This window comes from Passer montanus, unplaced genomic scaffold (genome assembly GCF_014805655.1).
Source record: "Passer montanus isolate IOZ18808 unplaced genomic scaffold, ASM1480565v1 scaffold1, whole genome shotgun sequence".
Lineage (NCBI taxonomy): Eukaryota > Metazoa > Chordata > Aves > Passeriformes > Passeridae > Passer > Passer montanus.
Genome location: NW_024356504.1, coordinates 10419576 through 10436041, shown reverse-complemented (window position 1 = coordinate 10436041; position 16466 = coordinate 10419576). Strand labels below are relative to the sequence as shown.

The 16466-nt window shown below is 36.7% G+C and overlaps 1 protein-coding gene across 7 annotated transcripts in view; it reads left to right on the top strand.

The window, feature by feature from the left end:
* CSRNP3 (cysteine and serine rich nuclear protein 3) overlaps positions 1–12467 on the top strand; it is a 66416-nt gene extending 53949 nt beyond the window's left edge. For 4 of the 7 annotated variants that reach the window (XM_039700234.1, XM_039700251.1, XM_039700258.1 and 1 more), the window contains exons 4-5: positions 1799–2095; positions 3566–12467. In XM_039700234.1, the coding sequence (XP_039556168.1) occupies positions 1799–2095; positions 3566–4609 (1341 nt within the window). In that variant the 3' untranslated portion in view covers positions 4610–12467. The remainder of the gene's footprint in view (positions 1–1798; positions 2096–3565) is intronic. The other 3 variants (XR_005626616.1, XR_005626610.1, XR_005626612.1) reach the window with 3 other exon arrangements.
* The last annotated feature ends 3999 nt before the right edge of the window (positions 12468–16466 follow it).

Genomic DNA, 16466 nt, shown 5'->3' with positions numbered 1-16466 from the left:
GCTTACTCATAATGTCTCCTGAAATTAACATAATTAGCATGGGACCAGTGGTGTTAAGGCTCCCTGGTCTGTGGGCAAAGTAGGTTCCCTTTGTGGGAAGTTCTAAGGAATAACTTTCAACTAGGGCAAGGCAGGGATGTCCATCCTGCATTTTTCCTGTTATACTGAGTGGGACTGAATTTCACCCAGAGGCTTCACATAATCTTTGGCCTTTGTTCTGTGGTTATGACATTGACCTTTATATTTATAAGGAAGTTTACCCATCTACTATCAAGTTTAATTCAGATGAGCAATATTATGACAATCAAGAGAGCTTAATTTTCCTCTGAAGTTCTGGAAAATGTATTTGGTAGTTTGTGGTAATCTTCCTCCCTCTGTAGTTACCCATTTACTTTTTGAGAAATTTTAGACTCTTTCCTTTTATTAATTCATTTGTTCTCTGTGTGGCAAAATGGAGGGGGGAAAAAGTTAGAGGCAACAACAAGGAAATCATCCTGCAAAGAAGTCAGGAGCTGAGGTGCTTTGAAATAGCAAACTGCTGGCTGGTGGCACTCGTTTGATGTTCCAGCCTGTGGGATGCACGTGGCATTCAGCACATCCCTGGAGGCCAGTCCCTAATGCTCTACCTCTGTGGAGAAAAGTAGTTAAGATTTGCAGGAGGAGGAGAAATACGTGACAGGATTGGGATGGTTCTGCAGGTGCCTTTGTGTGCTGACCAGTTACAGCATTTAGAGTAAGAGCTCTAAAAGTTAATTTTTATTAAACAGTAATTGAATAAAATAGTAAATTAATTACAAGAGCAGGGATCAGAATTTTTCTCCCACCAGTTTCAAACTTAGATTTAATAACAGTGATCTGTTTAAGGAGTGGTTTGAGCCTTGTGTATATAAAACTAGATAAGTCAGATTTCTTAGGTAGGTTATTCCCCTATTATATATTAAACAAAAAAAAAAACCCCAAAAAATCAAAGAAATATAAATACACTCTATTTAGTTTTACCTTGCTAACATAAAATGAAAAGATATAACCAAGAATGCCATTCTTGATTGAAATATTCAGGCTGAGTTTGTGTATGGTGAGATATTAACTTCAGGCAGCTAATTCAAGATGCATTTAATCCCTGTGTGGATTTACCTCTCTCTCTCTCTCTGTAGAATGTACAGGAAAAAGGATGACTTCTAATGTTCTTCTTCCTACCTTACTGAACTAATACATTGAAATACCTGGTGTAAATAATCTCCCATTGTCCCAGGGCCAGGCAGAACTGTTTAGGAAGCTATTACTCCCTCTTTTACCAGTGTAATGTGAAATGTGTAACAGAAAATGGAGTAGTACATAAAATATACCATTTTACAAACCTGTGATGCATCATGATCTGAACCTATGTCAGTAGTATCATTGCTATCTCCAGAGGGATATTTAAGAATTTCAGAGAGCTCAGAGACAGGAATCAATTAAGGTCTCAGAAATTATCTTGTGAAACAATACAGAAAGACTTGATTTCAGAAAGGCATGAAATCTAGCAGGTAATGGCAAACAGTAAATTTAGGTAAATAAAGAACAGATAATTTCTGACCTTCATTACAAACTTGGTTTTAAAAATGTGTTTTTAATTCATATTCTAAATGTGAAAGAAATGCTTGGTCACCCTATCTGTGGTCATTTTCTGGAACTTCCTGGCTGTCATGCAGCATTTTTACACACAGCTTTGTCGATTGACAATGCATGTCACATATTGACATCCGTGACGTACATGTGAGCATCATTTAAGGACTTTGTTAATTGTTCTGTGCAACAGATGACAAAGAACGGTACGGTGGAATCTGAGGAAGCCAATACACTGACTCTGGATGACATTTCTGATGATGACATTGATCTAGACAACACTGAAGTAGATGAGTACTTCTTTCTCCAACCCCTGCCTACAAAAAAGCGGCGGGCATTGCTGCGAGCTTCTGGAGTGAAGAAGATCGACGTGGAAGAAAAGCACGAGCTGCGAGCCATCCGCCTGTCCAGAGAGGATTGTGGCTGTGACTGCCGTGTGTTCTGTGACCCAGAAACTTGCACCTGCAGTCTTGCAGGCATAAAATGTCAGGTAAATGTCTACGTTATTGTCATTATTTAATTGTCTGGGGAGGGGGAAGGTTGTGTGTCTGTGCACATGTGTGCTTTTTCTGTTCTTGAAATTATAACTATTGGAAATCAAGTATTAGGCAATAACACTTGTGGATGTCCAACCTGTTTTTTAAGGCCCTAAGGTTTTATAGTGGGCAATCAATACAATGTCCTAAAATATCTTCAGTATGATTTTAGGCACATACATGGCTTAGGGTGTTTTTTTGTTCTTACACAAGTATTCTGCTTCTTGTACTCCTTTTAGGTCTTTATCTAAATAGGCAGATGCAGACAACAGAAGAATAAGTAGCCTGCAGATTTCAGAAGGGATATTGCGTTTTATTTGAGAAACAACTAGCAGACACTCCAAATGTGAATTATAGTCCAAACCCCATGGGAAGCAATAAATGACATTCTGCGATGCTGTCCTTTATGTAACATGCATGATGCTTTAAAATCTGTGCATGATAAATTTGCATGTAGGCAGTAAAAAGGTATCTGCTAATAGAGCAAGTTTTTCCTCTGCAGACTGAAGAGGTATTTCATACTGTACATTTGCATAGTGTCAGCTGTACATGTCCCAAAATGTTCCCTAAAAGATATTTCTGCTAGTTCTGCTGAGTTGCTGTTGTGCAGCTGAGTTTTCTTCCTGAATGCATTTTCCATCGTCTCATAAATCCAAGCTAAACTTTCTCTGCTATTTTAAATAATGTAGTCTCTTTGCTGTTCCTGTTTTCATCTCCATATGTGGGGAAGATGTACTGGATTGTGCTGTGTGTTTCTCCTGCACATTTTTGATGTTGAGGTGTTACAGTGCAGGTGAAAGTCACAAATCTCAGGCTGTCTAATCAAACTTGCCAACACATGGATTCGGTCACATTTTCAAAAGTTTAAGATATTAGATAGAAGTTCTGTGCCTGGTCTTACAATATTGCACCTAGAATTGACTGGATTACCTTTGGAAATGCACTTGAGTTTTTGTTCCTGTTTTCTGAGATCAGGTGTCCTCATTGGTAACTTCTAAAGGTCTTTGTATATCATTAATTTTGTTTCAATGGGTTGCTAGTTTCCATTATTTTTACCAGATTTTAAGGAGTTTCTGGTAATGCTTTTGCCTGGATTTGAGCACAAAATGAAGTAAAGCTAAAATAGATAAAGAAATTGAAAAGCTACCTATTTTTTGTTCCACTGCGTCATACTTTCACCTATGGAACAGAATAAATTTTCCCTTCTTTGCAATAGTGGAGCATGTCCAGGCCCCTTACTGTTCTCTCAGTGCTGCTAAACTCCAGGGCTGACTCCCTGAATGATTGTTAGCTTTTGACTTATTCTACCAGTGTTTCTCAAGGTGAATCCCACTTCACCTTTGTATTTCTCTAGGCTGTCTAGGCTCTGTCGTGCCACCAGGCTTTTGCTTCCTATTGTTAATCTGTATTCTCTTTTTTAAAAGGTGGATCGTATGTCTTTTCCATGCGGTTGCACTAAAGAAGGGTGTAGCAATACAGCAGGTAGAATCGAATTTAACCCTATCCGTGTACGGACTCACTTCTTGCACACGATAATGAAACTTGAATTGGAGAAAAATAGAGAGCAGCAAGTTCCAGCACTCAATGGCTGTCACACTGAGATAAGTGCACACAGTAGTTCCATGAGTCCAGGACCCCATCCAGTTGAATATTCGATTGCAGAAAACTTTGAGATTGAAACTGAACCCCCGGCTACAGTTATGCATTCCCAGTCAGCTGAGGACTTGGACTGCCCAGGGGAAGAGGAGGAAGAGGAAGATGGGAGTAGCTTTTGTAGTGGAGTTACAGATTCTAGTACCCAGAGTTTAGCCCCTAGTGAATCAGATGATGATGAAGAGGAAGAGGAAGATGAGGAGGAAGATGAGGAGGAAGAAAAAGCAGATGATTTTGTAGAAAGTATGAGCTCCCATGCTGATATGGTGCCTCTTCCTTCTGTCCTTTGCTACTCTGATGGAACTGCTGTGCATGAAAACCACTCTAAAAATGCCTCATACTATACTAACTCTTCAACTCTGTATTACCAAATAGAGAACCACGTTGCTGGCACTGCTAACCAGATGGGTGAGACTTACTCAGAAAGAGATGCTGTCAAGAACGGTAGTCTTTCTCTGGTGCCTTACAACATGACTTCAGAACAGTTTGTTGACTACACACGGCCATCAGAGGAAACTTTTAGCAGCCCTCATTACCCTTCTGCAAACCCCTCAGTGATTGTTTGCTGCTCATCTTCTGAAGTGGATGGCAGTGCTCCCTGTAACAGTTTATACACTGAGCATAGGCCAAGTCACCCACCAGTGGAATTTCACTCATACTTGAAAGGTCCTTCTCAAGATGGCTTTGTTTCAGCTTTGAATGGTGACAGTCATGTGCAGGAACACCCTGCTGAGAATTCACTAAACCTCCCAGAGAAGAGCAGACTGCACGAAGAGTGCATCAAATCACCAGTGGTAGAGACGGTGCCTGTTTAAATTAAATTATTCTAGGACTGACTTCCTGTGTTAAAATTCACTCCCATTGGATTTTCCTAGAAACTTACTTTTTTAAGAGGTAGACAATACTTGGACTATAGTCAATGTTCCAGACACATTTTGTTTTCTCAAGCTACACTGGCAGTGGTATTGCACAAAACCAGTTCATGTAAAGATATAAATAAAAATAATCAAGCCTTTTTTTTTGATAAAAATAAAACAGATAAGTAAAAAACACACCCAACATATTTCAAAGTAGCCTACCTATGAACATACGTGAAACCTGCCAAGCTATCTGAATCAAAACTTCCTGTTTTTGACTGTCGGGCCTGTGCAAGATTGTTAAAAATGATACTTTGAAATAATCATGTTTAGAGTCCTAATTTTCAACATATCTGAAAAGATGGTAAGTTTAATGTAAAAATAACTACTGTACAAAAAAAAGGTTTTAATTGTTCTGTACTGTTTGTATTTTATTTATGGTAGTTTAAGATTCATGTTTTGATAAAAATGAACAGCATGTTCATTTGAGCAGAAGATCCATAGTTACTTACGAAGAGCATGTCCACTTTTCATCTGGAGTACCTTGTATTCTTCCTTATTTTTTCCTAATACTATTTCTGATAAATCATCTTGAAACACATTTTTGGAGTGTACTATTTTTCTCTTTTACTGTTCTTGACAAACAGAAGAGTCAGAAAGGGGGCATTTACATCTTCTAGAATAGAGAAAGGTAGACAATCCTCCATTTAAAACTAAAATCAGTGGCATTCCAGAGCTAGTACCCCCTCCCCAAAGAAAAATGATCTTGTATATAATGGCAAAGCAGTAGCTTAAGCTCACACAGCACCTTCAGCCCAGCCACCGTTCAGATCCTTACGCACTTTAGTGCCACTTTGCAGTACTGTACGAACTGCGCGAACTGTGAACCTCCTCGGAGAAATGCCATAGCTCCAGACCCTGAGGCCATGTAAGAGCTTGAAATTCACTGTAACTAAACCTGTACGTTTCTCCCAAGCCAGTTTATGAATATGTCAGTATGCAATTTATAAAAGCAGAGCCTTACTGATCAAAGTTTAAATAAAGCATGGAAAAAAAAGTGGAACTGTCTAGATTGCCTGATATACAAGACTGGCTTTTGTGAACCTCTGATTGTATCTCAAATTTAGTACCATTTGGTCTTATTAGGAAACAATCCATTCAGTGAGGAAAAATAGCTTCAGAAATTTTGTATTTACAAAAGTCTGCAAGCAAAAAAACATGTGCATCATATAGATATCCATTACATTGTGATCCACTTGTTTTTAAATGAAATGGGAATGAAACTAATTTATTAAACAACCTTGCTTTTGTCTAGAAAAGGAGGCATAGGAATCAGCTTTTCTCTGCACTGGTAATTCTGCACTGCCTTATTTTGATTTCAAAATCTATTTCAGCATTTTTGTTCTTCTGATACTGAGATTTCATTTATTATACATCAAATAGTTGAAATGTAGGCCTGTCTTGTCTGTCAAAATACGGATCAGCCTCTTAGTTTTTATCTGTGTCAAATCTAGATGGTTAACAGTGTGCATGTAAACACAGTGTAAATTTTATCTCTGTAACAGTGATTCTTCTGGTTAGAAGCTCTTTAAAACATCATGTACAGTACTCCAGTAGAAAAACTGCCAATGTAAAATACGCTTTTCAAAAAAAAAGAGCTAACTTAATTGTTTTTATATGAAATCTGGGCAAAGTGGTTTCTCGTATTTATGCTAAATTAGCAAAATATTTTTACTCCATGTAGTAGCTGGAAGGATTTTTTATTTACTTGTTTCCACAAGAAGTCCTACATGTTTTATATGAACTGCATTGAAAAGTCTAGTTCTCTAGGGATTGGATTCCAAACTTGCAACGCATTCCATCTCCTGGGAAAGCGCACTCATGTTGGTTATCGGGCCCAGCCGTTCCACAGCCTCTGCTCCTCGCAGTCACAGACCACTCTAGTCTCTTCCTCTAAGGCTGAGCAGCCAGGTAAGTGCCTGTGTTCTCCAATGCCATACAGCAAATACCCATGATTTTTAAAGAGAAACGTGCTAGTCCTTAAAGTTCTGCACTTAAGAATAAATTATTCTCTTCAAGATATTCTAAGGGCAAATATAACAAATCTCTGTGTATACAGGGGTCTTGCTTTAACAGCAGGCTTAAATTAGACACTCCCTTAACACCAGCACCAAAAGCACAAATCTCTTCTGCTTGAGCTGGGACAGTAGATGAGGATCAGTAGTGGCTGTAACTTTGGAGTGTGTTGGAAAACAACTTTACACTTTACTGGGGTACTCTCAGGGGAAAGTTAAATTAAGTCTTTTGCTTTGTTATTTATGCCCTTACTGAGCAATAAGAAATTATTTTCTTGGCCCCTGTGCTTTCACATGAAAAATATCTTTAATAAGATCAGCAAGCACAGTAAGTGATCAACTTTATAAAATACTTCTCAGCTAGCTTTAAATATTGAGGTGATGGTTATTTACTATTTCCATTGGCACAGACTTCTGATCTAGAGTAGGATGTTTAAATCAGGTGAGAGTCATGTTTCCCGTCACTTGTTTAAACTTTGATTTATTTTTTAGAACAAAAAAGCATACTCTTCATTTAAGGAAAAGCGGGCTTAAGTCATGGGATGGAAAATATTTTTGTGTTATTTTCTGGGCTAGTATATACATGTATTAACATGCTGTGTCCCATTTCCCAGCTGGTTAATATTCATGTTGATAACCACTCCTTTGATTTTGGGTAGGCTGTTTCTGTGTGATAAAAGTATTGTTACTAAATGATAACCAGCAGTATTTGCTTCTGTATCAACATAGTGTGTTATTTGTGAAAATATCCATATTAGTGATAGTCTTTATGAGCTTCATTTCCAAGATATCTGGCTGCTGATAAACACTCCTAAGAAGCTCAGTATATGTTTGTGATTATATTGCATCGTTCACAAAAATGAGTCATAACAAAGGCATTTCCCTTTCTTGAACAAACTGGAATTTTCACAGAGACCATTACTGGAACAGCCCCTAAAAGCAGATGCCCTTTTGCCTATAAGGTGAACTTCACCTCTCTTGGAAAAAGGTGCATTGTTAAATATATATAAAGCTTTAATTGATGTTAGACATGAAATTAGAATTTCATTGGCACAATTACAGCAATTGCAATTGTTGCTTAAGAGCTATAACTCATGTCCATTGAAACATCCTTAAAAGCTGTAGTAGGAGCTTCTAATATTCTTTGTTGAGCTGTATGCCACTTCGATCAGAAAATTTTAGATTTGTAAAGCTTTACAATTTTTCATTTGCATAAGTTCCTGCTGGTGACTCAAAATTGGAGTTGACATTTGTTTATGTTAAGGCCATTGGTTCCACTCCATAGTAACTATCAGTTGCTATAGATAAGGTTCAGCTGCTCCCCTGCTCTGTTAACAGTGGGATCCTGCCTTTGGTCCAAGTGCTGCAGGACTCCTGTGTGGTGCTGTTACTCACTAGATTGCTGACTGAGCCCAGGCCAGATCCAATTTCTAACCTGATCTGGCTGTTTTATTTCAGTAATCTGCTAATAAACTGATCATGCTGCTTTCCCTGCCTCCCAGGCAGTACCTTCACAAACACAGCTGCTTTGTTAAAGATCGTATACATATATTTGTATGCAAAACTGAGCATGTATAAAGGGGTTTATTAGTTCAGGTGTTCCTGACAGAAATGTAATACACTGGCTAGAGAGTGCTGGGCTCAGACAGAGGAGATTTTCCTTGGTCTGGTTGTGTCATGTTGTTCTCTGTGCTCTGGTTTGTAATGTACTTGGAGATACTGTGATAAAACATAATTCTATAGAACAGGTAAAATACCATTTTATTCTCATGTTTTGGCATCATAACTAAATTTTTGTACTGCAGACTATGCCATTTTCCAAGTTAAGCCCAGCCCAGCTGAAAAGTGACCAGAAATTTTTCACTAACATGAAAAACAGCTGAAATGAGCTCTCCTTTCCTTAGACTGGATTAATGAGCAAAGTCAAAAAGTGAATTTCACAGTGAAAAATTAGACTAAAAGCTGTGTTGAATATACAACATTTACCTGTCTAGTGCTTAACATTTGAGCAGCAAGATTGTAGTTTTCCTGCAACACCATACTTGGCAGCAGCAAGCAGTCTTGCTCCTCTGCATGTTGTCTTCTTTTGCCAGCTGAATTCTCTCAGTTGAAACTCCTTGTCTGGGCTGCTCCTGCAGCAACGCAGGTGTTCCTACTCAAGCATAAAGCAAGACAGACCCATGATACCCTTTTAAAAGACATTTGTTAAATAAGGGCACTGTTACAGCTCATGAGTTTTATAAACTGATGTTCATTGTGCCAGTTTTATTTCCTGGAACAGTCAGGAACAGAAGAGGATGATATGGAAAATCCTTAAGCATTTGGGGGTGTTATGCTTTCCCACTGAGACTAAAGAATAATTCTATCATCTGCTTTATGACGGTTGCAGGACAGTTGATGTAAAGTACTTTGAAAATCTAGAAGTAATTCAGAGAATATATTCTATAGAATTTATTTCTAAAATACTAAATGTGATTACTATTTTTTTAAAATTGTAGAAAGCTGTTATTTTCAAAACAGAGTCTAGTTCACTTACGTGTTCCCTGGTATGAGAAATCTCAGCATTTGCCTTTTCAGTGTTTCAAAGTTTTTAAAATATTCTTAATTTTGCTTTTCTCTGTTATCATTGTCCATGTGCAAATTGTCCATTTTCTCCAAGAAGTGTCAAATCCAAAGTACAAATATTGTGAAGTGATGAAGAAGTGCAATGTAGTTTTAAAGATGTCTGAGTGAACAAAGGCTTTTCTTGACAAGTTTTTCCTTTTCACTGGCTCTTCCCTCCCCTAAATCCAAGGCAGCTTTTAATTTTAGGGCTAACAAAAGAGTATAGTTTCCACTTAAGGAGGACTTTTCTTTTGACACTTGGAGGACTTTTCTGCTACCCCAATAGCTGATACCCTAATAGCTGATTTTACTTCGCATGAACATCCACTTTATGAAACACCTGTTTTGCAGCCTTAGTATTTTCTTTTTCATTCCTTCTTTCCTGTTGGTGTTTGGGAGGTCTGTTGTACAGTAAGACTTTTCATTAAAATCAAGCACAAGGGCAACTCTGCTGTCCAAAGGACAGTATGAGATCTTGAAAAGTCAGGTTGGGTGGGGTTTTGAACAACGTGATCTAGTGGCTGGCAGGGGCAGGGGCGTTGGAACTAGATGGTCTTCCAGGTCCCTTCCTGACCAGGCCATTCCATGATTCTGGAGTTAAAATATATATTGCCTTACTGCTGTCTTTCAGGTTAGGCAGACACCCACCCCTCAGAAGGTCCCACTGACTGCAGAACCATATTCTTGGTGCTCTGTGTTGCACCTTCTCAAGTGAGATCATAATCCTTCATCCGAGGCTGGGGGTGGAACAAAAAAAAAGCCAAAAGGTAGATTTTGTACTTTATTAACACAATTATTTTAATTTGGAGCTTAGCAATGACACTTCTTTTTCATGAATGAAAAAGAAGTCAAATAAAGTCAAAGACCCAAGTCAAATAAAGTTTGTCGCCCATGTATGTTCTTCTCTATCTTCACTCTTCCAACAAATCATGAAGATGGGATTATCTTTCTTTGATAGGGAAAATGGTGCAAGATACCAATGTGAGTCGTTGTTCTGATACAAGGATCAAGATAATCCTGTCTTCAAACACTTGAGTGAGTGCAGGGAGGATAGAAAGAACAATTTAGAGGAAAAGAAAGATAAAAGCAAGAGGCAGATTGATGAGGATTATTTTTCTTCTAAAGGGAAAAATAAAGCATATTAAAAAAAAAAAACAATGGAAGGAAAAAGGTGAATTAAGATCTCTTCAGAGCAAGGATGGTAAAGTAGATGGACATTCACTACAAGCTTGCCCATGTTAGACTGAAATATTGTTTCTGTTATTTGATATATTATAATGAAACATGAACTCATTGGAAACAGGAAATTACATTTTTTCCAGACCAGATTTATTCAGGTGGCCATTAAATAAAAAGACTTATCCAAATCCATAGAGTAAAAAACCTAAAAAGCAGGACCCTAGAAGCATTGCTACCATGTCACTCTTGGCTGATGGCAGTTCAAAAAGGCAAGTTAAAAATTGTTGTAGTTAACTCTGCTCCCAGGCATGTATTCTTATATACCCAGTCTCTCAGCTAGCAAGAGATGCTAAAAGCAAAGACAAAATGTTCTTTTATCAGCAATTTCTCTTGGCATTTTCAAATGAGGCTTAGTACATTATGGCAGGTAATTATTTTGGCTTTCTCCATCTTGAACTTCTAAAATACATTCTTAAGAATGAAATTATGGGTTGGATTGTGGATGAAGGTCAGCCTTGCTGGGGTAATGAGGGAATCACTGTAAAGAACCATTTGTGAGTCTCAGATATAGATTCAGCACCAGTTTTCTGCTTCTTGAAAAGATCATGATGTGCACTGGCAGCTGGCTCTCTTAAAACCAGAAGCAAGCATGCTGGTTTTTTTCAAGCCATTTCACACAAATGCCATAACTTCAGGTTTCAAATGCCCATGTAAACAAGGCTTAATAACTGGGCACTTCTTTTAACTGACTTGATTGTAGGCACTTCTATGGAAATATGTCTGAAATGTAGTTTGTGAAATATGTTTAAAATGTGTTTGATGTCAAATAAGCGCTAGACATTTAACAGTGCAAAAATAGTAAAAATCTGTAGATTACAAAACTGTTCCTAAGATCCTCAGCCTGTAATATTGTCTTAGTAAAGTCGATCTTTTAAGTTACATTGCATTCTGGTGTAATAACCTTTTACAAATAAAATTATTAATACAAATGTACTTGTTAATACCTGTTAACATAAAATATGGCAGTTGGTTATTTTGATTTGTTTCAATCTCCAACTAATAGAAATTTTGTTAAAAAACACAAACAGAAAAAACACATTACCTTTTATATGTTTAAAGTGTTTTGTTTTAACAGACTATATTAACATTCACAGTGTCTAGTCCAACCCTGTCTTTTAGCAGGTTCATCTCTCTCTGTATACATACATATATATATTTCCCCACAAGAATTTTGAAATGCTTTGTTGGCAAGTGGTAAATAGTACACCATGGCATAAACTCAGAAGCACTTAAGTTGATGGTCTTTCAGAGAGGTAATCCATTCAAATGGGACTAGTAAAAATGCATAATTGCAGTCATTAGTTTAAAATTTGTACATTACTTCTAACATTACTAATTTCTGAGAAAAATAATTGTTACGTACTTAACATTTTCCATTACAGATGGTCTTGCATTCTAAAATTATGGAGGTCTCAACAGTTAAGCAAGATATTTATTTGGACTGCTGCTTTTAAACTGTTTGAAGAAGCAAAGGGAAAGAAAGTTCATCTTAAAATCTGTATGTGGAAATAATTTTAAGCTTAATGAACTACACATTTCCTTAATTTCCTTTTTTTAAACAAGCTGTAACATCAAAGATGCCAAAGGGTAATATAAGCTACAATAATATTCAACAGAACTTAACCTAGATCTTATGTTGTAATAATTTATTCAAATTAACTGTATTCTTCTGTATTTATATTTTCGGTATTTATTATGAATGATATGAAATTTGATGTATTTATTGTGGCTTATTACTGCAGTGTATATATTACAAAAATGAGCATTTTTAAGTCTTAATATTAGTTTTTTTGTTAATTAGTGGCACTTGTATCAGTTGTATTTTTATTATATATTGTACAATATATATTGTCCATTTGTTTGCAATGAAGTAAACCAGGTTTCTACGTTACATCCTGCCTGCCAGTGCACTGTGTGTCTCATTTCTGCTCTGCAGTCACTAGAGCCTCTCACCCCTGAGAGCTGCCATTAGTACTGCACCTCCTCCCTGACACCTGCAGAGCCTCCAAAGGCACTCTGTGAAATTTCAAGTATTTCTCCCATTCCTTATAGTCTGATAGAATAAGAAGAAGCAGTTTGTGTGGAATTTCTGTGTGTGTTCTTTTGTTTCTAAATATTTGTATGCCAATTAAATTAAATAAACAGAAATGCCTTCTTAGGTATATCCATTTGCCCTTTAATGATACTACTGCCTACAATTTTCTTTGGCCAGGGAAATACTGTATCTGATTCATAATAAGGTAATCAAACAATTGTTGTCAACAGCTGTTGGAATAAAATTTTGCAACAGCTCTCTCTGGTGGACAATTTGCAGTAATTTTATACATCAGATTATTTCAATGGCAACATTCAAATACTGCTAAATTTCAGGACAACTGCTTATTTTGAAAACTGATGATCAACATAGTTTCATTAAAAAAATTAACAACTGCAGCACAATCTCTGCTATCTTTTTATTCTGATACTTATTCAAACTGAGATGCACATTTATAAAAAATGAGTTGTCCTTAAGTTTGTTTATATGATAAATTGCATATAGCTAAATTGTTTGCATTTTAAAAAACTGATAAAGATGAGATGCTGTGCTCTAGATTATAAGAAAGTTCTCACAGGAATCAGGGTATGACATGGTTGTAGTCTGTTGGGAGTCCCATATTTGCTATTAGACTGCTTTTGGCATTGCTGTGAACTGTGGTTAAAAGGGCTGCTCCAGGGCTTGTTAAACCATACTGATACAACAAAATGGAAAACTTTCAGCACTGGTTCTAATTCAAGATCCCTGGATACCCACTCAGAAGTAGGAAGATTTATCTCTAAAGGTTCACTTGTAAGTTGATCTGTTAATAGTACTCGCATTATTCTCTACTCACCCTAGACTAAAGCAGCAATTACTCCCAAGGGTGATAAAAAAAAAATCCTCGGGTATGGTGGGCTGGCAAATCCCACTGCAGTGAATGGTGTCATAACCAGGTGGAGGCATGAGAAACCAGTAGGGACCTCGTGTTCATAGGCAGTAGCACCCAGAGCCACAGGCCCTGAAGTCCCAAAAGGTTCAGGACCTGCTTTGTCCTGTTGGGAGCGTGGCTCAACTGGCCTGGCCTGACATCAAGCCTTCTTCAGCACTTGTGATTACACCCTGGATGTGCAAGAGAGCACAGTGAGATGGAGGTTAACACTGATGCCAGCTGTTCTAGTAACCTTCAGCAGTTTATACAGCCATCTGACTGAGGTACCAATTTTTACATGCTGTGTATGGAATACTATTCCCCTTTGTCCCCTTCACAGGGGCAGGGAAGGGCATTATAATGTTACTGAAAGATGTCTGGCTTAAAAAACCACAAAAGACATAAAAGAGCCAGAGAACGCCCCTGCAACAAACTGCTTTTCAGCAAGCCTTTCTAATTTTTAGAAGCTATTAGCCACTTTCAAGACAATATTATCAACAGCCAGAAGATGCTGATGCTTTTCTATTAGCTTAAAAAAACCACAGAATCCAACTTCCTAAACCTCTAGTCATATTTACTCACTCTTATTGCTCTCCTAGTATTATATCGTTATATATATATGTGTGTACACACAAATAAACACACACACAAAAATATTTGGAAGTGTAATAGTCACAGTGACCTACACATTAATTTTAGCTCCTCAAACAGAACAAAAAATGTCACTTAAAATTTTGCTCTACTTATAGATCTGCTTCCCTCTTTTCTGGCAGGTTGCAGAGAGTCCAAGTAAGACTGAACTGCTGTACTAGGTACTGCAAAATACAGACTAAAATGTCACAGTATAAGGAACTATGAGAGTTAACATACCATAAAAAAATTATATATAATATGTATTTTGTAATAGTGACCTATGTTAGACCAGAAAAGAAGTCTCAAAAAATGAAAGGAAAATCTTTAAAAGACCATTTTAAAATCACAGAATTAATTTCCCTTTCTATATCTAGAACTAAATACAAAATATAATAACTAGGTGAATTGCTATACCTAATCTCTGCAAAAAAAAACTTACGTATATTGCTATATCTGCAAAAAAACCAAAAAATACAAAGTGGAGCTTCTCTAGCATTGCTTAGGAAGAGGTTCCTACTTCCAAGTGCAACAGAACACTAGTTTCCTTACAGTTTAAATTCTACCCTGGTTTGAAATGTCGGCTCTTAAAAATAAAAATCTCAAACAAATAGCAAAAAGCCAACTGATAATCAGTAGATAAATGATGTTTCTGCAGTGCAGTATGACAAGCTTCTAAGCTTCTAAGAGAAACAGATTGCATGAAGAAATGATCCTTTAGTGATATTAAAAATAATGCATTTTCTGTATAACATGAACTGAGAACTAAAAGAACAAGTGCTTTTAAACTGGTATGCTAAATACCTTGTCTTCTAGAACAGGTTCCTTGGACACTGAGTTTCCATTCCATACCCAGGGTTCAACACAACACAGCTGCTCTCTGTGTAATCTCCCATCCTCTATTCATATTCAACAATTTTCCCACTGACCTGCATTATGTTTTTCCTTAACTCCCAAGTTTTATCAAGTTTTATCAAGTGCGTGTATTGGCCTTCAAATACTGGTTTGACCTGCAAAAGTAGTAATACGTTGCATTCCATTACCAAATTAAAATATTTATCAGAGGATGCAGGCAGATCTTTGTGCAGTGTTGTTCTACACAACCTTCCAGTCCCAGTGGCATAAGTAACCCTTCCTGGTACAGTCTTTCCAGCAATTTCTGTTCACTCTGTATCAAGTTATATTTCAAGTCGTACAGCTTTTATTTCCTGGGATACTCTCAGCAGGTGTCTCCAAAAGCCTTACAAAAGCTGAGGCACAACTCAAAGGCATTATCAAGCCTGAAAAATAAATTAACATTAAAGCTTCTGGAAAATTATCACTGGTCCTTGTTTATACACTTGTCTTTTAGATAACTTATAAGTACTAAAAAGAATTTTTCTTGCTTTTATTCAGAAACTGAACTCATTAGTCAGGTACCATTAAATTATGAACAGGCTCCTTCCCCATCACAGAAATAAAAAAAAAAAAACAAAAACCATATCATCACCCATTAACCCACCAGACTTAAATTAGCACTTATCTGTAGTGATATTACTTACTTACTAGGACAAAAGAACATATTTATTATTAGTGTATTTTTGTCCTATTCAGCCTTTAATACCCACTTCTTCAAATTTATTCTCAGCTTTATATTTGATCATGCAGCCAAATACTTTTGTCTTCACTTTATAAATTTTAACAAGTTGATTATACATTTGATGATGCCGTATTATTTTCTATAATATAGAATTTCTATTTGCTATATTATTTTCTATCAGCAGAATAGTTAAGAAGGCCAAGGTCTCACTCAGACTGATAAATCTGAAATCAGTCCTTTGTAAAAGGGGAAACAGAAACAAGAAAAAATATTAATATGCAAGTGTTGGCACAAGAAGTTATGTATGGATAACATTAGAAACTTGTGATGTAAATATTGCATAAATCACTAGAAGGTAGGGGCAGAAGTTTACTAGAGAACATGTAGTTTAAAAGCAATAGTGAACAAAATGCTGAAAAAATGTGTGAATGTTAAGCAGCTCAGAAGCCTACTACAATAAAACTTTATAATAATTTTTAAAGTCCACGAAATATAAAAACGTGTACAAGAATTTCTGGCTAAACAAAAGGTTAGTATCAAAATAAGCAGATTTTCCATTAAAATAATCATAAATACATATTTTAGTGAAATTACTTTTTTAATCTACAACTGACTTTCTAGAAGCCGAGCACAAGGTCATATCCTATTTGGCTTTGACCTGATGGTCTAATTTTTCAAATGAAGAAACTTAAAAAATAGAGAAAGTTCACGGAGTAAATTATTGCAAAAAATAAAGTCAGCCA